At 34.4% G+C, this 2,500-nt stretch overlaps 1 protein-coding gene across 1 annotated transcript in view; it reads left to right on the top strand.

Moving 5' to 3' along the window:
* Window positions 1-2,500, top strand: part of LOC137971311 (uncharacterized) — a 27,227-nt gene that overhangs the window by 715 nt on the left and 24,012 nt on the right. The window contains exon 1 of the mRNA XM_068818135.1: window positions 1-760. This exon is cut by the window's left edge and continues 715 nt beyond it. Within this exon, the coding sequence (XP_068674236.1) occupies window positions 1-760 (760 nt within the window). The remainder of the gene's footprint in view (window positions 761-2,500) is intronic.

Genomic DNA, 2,500 nt, shown 5'->3' with positions numbered 1-2,500 from the left:
TACTTCCAAATCTAACTGGAGAATATCAATTTGCCGTGGCATCTAATGGTGATGCTGAAATTTGGCTTAGCAGGAGTAAGAACTGGAGATCAGCTGAACGGATCGCTTTTATAAAACCGTACCATGGAAACTCCGCCGCTAATGGACTCCAAGTCGTTTATAATGTTTCTGAGACACAGATCTCAACGGGAATTCACTTACAAGCCAGAAACAGATACTATATAGAGATATTATATTCCTTAGGTACTCGTAACACAGTGCACGAAAATTTTGTTCACGTTGGTTGGAAAAGACCCCAAGAACTCCATTTTGAAGTCATCAAAGGCGATTATTTGCTCCTTTTCAAAAATGAAAGTAGTGAAATGGGAAGGTACGCGATTTTTGACGATGAATTACCAGATGCGAAGGCGTGCGACGAAAACGACGCGAGTCGTCGATACGGAAACAAACATATGACAGCAGATCGAGAAATTATATCTTTCTTAGAACACACAGCTGTGAGCAAGGCGCTCCCCTCCTGCAAATATCAACCGAGTTATGTTCCAGATCTCAAAAATGTGTCAAATTTAAAACGCTTTCGACAATATGATGGGATATCACGGTACGTTCAGAAAACATATACCTTTCCAATTTCCATTGCCGAGGGTGTTGTACGAGATTGGGGTTTAACCAGGTACTTTACTGAATTTCCATTGGCGGAGGAAGAGGTTTGGTCAATCGTTGAAGAATACATGAATTCACTAAAAGTGATTTATTCTGGGTAAGTTCATTATTCCAACACATCTTTGTCTTCCATTAGAATAAGAACTTAAATGTCATGTTTTTTAGAAATATTTCAGGCATTATTCTATGGGGCGCCGTTTGTAAATTTAGCATTTAGCCTTATTACATGCTTGGTTTTGGTTATTTAAAAATAATTGGAACGGCAGATTATTATGAATTTATCATAAATGCACTAATTACATTTGTTACTAATGGTATTATAGGGTCTACATTTCTTTAGGATTTTCCATTTGATGTTGATTGGAAATCCTAAAGAATTGTCGACCCTATAATAATATTAGTAAGAAAGGAAATTTGTGCCTTTATGAGAAATTCATAATAATCTGTCATTAGTAAAAAACATCTAGGAAGCCTATACAGACGAAACGAATTAGCAAGCTCAGACCCCCACAGAAACAGATACGTTCTGAAAAACTTTAAAGTAACCTAAATAGAGAATAAACAGCACCATAGGAACCACGCATTTGTATATATATCGCCAGCATTTAAACTTGCTGGTCAGTCGTTAATGTTATCTGATGAATGTGGTCACCCTTTGGCCATACGAAACAAAGTTTAAGTAATAAAACGATGAATCACTCCTGAAGTCCTGAACTGATCAACAAGAATATATATATATACATATGTAGTATGTAACTTTTCCAAATGGTCTGGTTAGCACAAGTGTTACTAATATTATTAAAAATACAACCACACTTTTGAGTTTAAGGAACATATTTCGATGTTTCAAACATCATCTTCAGCGAAAGTGAGTGTACGTAAAATTAAAATTTTTACAAGATAATTCGTATATATATATATATATATAAATATATATATATATATATATATGTAATAAGGAAATAACTTCTTGAGGCATATGTGTTTCTAATCGGTTTTATACTTCAAACGTTTCGCCGTTTAGAGCTTCGTCAGTGAATGAAGATTATGAGTACAAGATTGCTTTATGTGAAAAAAAAAAAAAAAACTTAGTGCAATGGTGGAATTTCAAGGCTCATTAATTTGATGGTGTTAATCTAGATTTAGAGCTCGTCCATTGCAACCATTCATGAGGTTCTCATGCTTGCTCATGAATGGTTGCAATGGACGAGCTCTAAATCTAGATTAACACCATCAAATTAATGAGCCTTGAAATTCCACCATTGTACTAAGTTTTTTTTTTTTTTTACATAAAGCAATCTTGTACTCATAATCTTCATTCACTGACGAAGCTCTAAACGGCGAAACGTTTGAAGTATAAAACCGATTAGAAACACATATGCCTCAAGAAGTTATTTCCTTATTACATTATCTATCGAGGCATGGCTACACCTTTCTTCTTCTCATATATATATATATATATATATATATATATATATATATATATATATATATATATATATATAACTGCAGACAGTACTGTTTCGGCCTTCTGGGCCTCATCAGTGCAGTGCTGATGTCTGGGATGGAGGTTAAGCTTATAAAGCCACCCCAAATGTCCCACACGTGTGGAACATTTGACATATATATATGTTGAAAAATACGATGATGCCATTCCTCGTATAATATTAAATAACTTATGAAGACTTCTTAAGGCAAATTGATTATAATGGAACGTCAAACGTTTCGCCGGTTAGGGCTTCATCAGTGACTGATAAATTATTTTACAAGACAGAATATATAACAAGTAAAGAACAATGGTCTTTGATCAGGTTCATTAAGCCTGCTAGTGTATGGT

Source organism: Montipora foliosa, chromosome 9 (genome assembly GCF_036669935.1).
Source record: "Montipora foliosa isolate CH-2021 chromosome 9, ASM3666993v2, whole genome shotgun sequence".
NCBI lineage: Eukaryota > Metazoa > Cnidaria > Anthozoa > Scleractinia > Acroporidae > Montipora > Montipora foliosa.
This window is presented reverse-complemented; position numbering and strand designations above follow the sequence as displayed.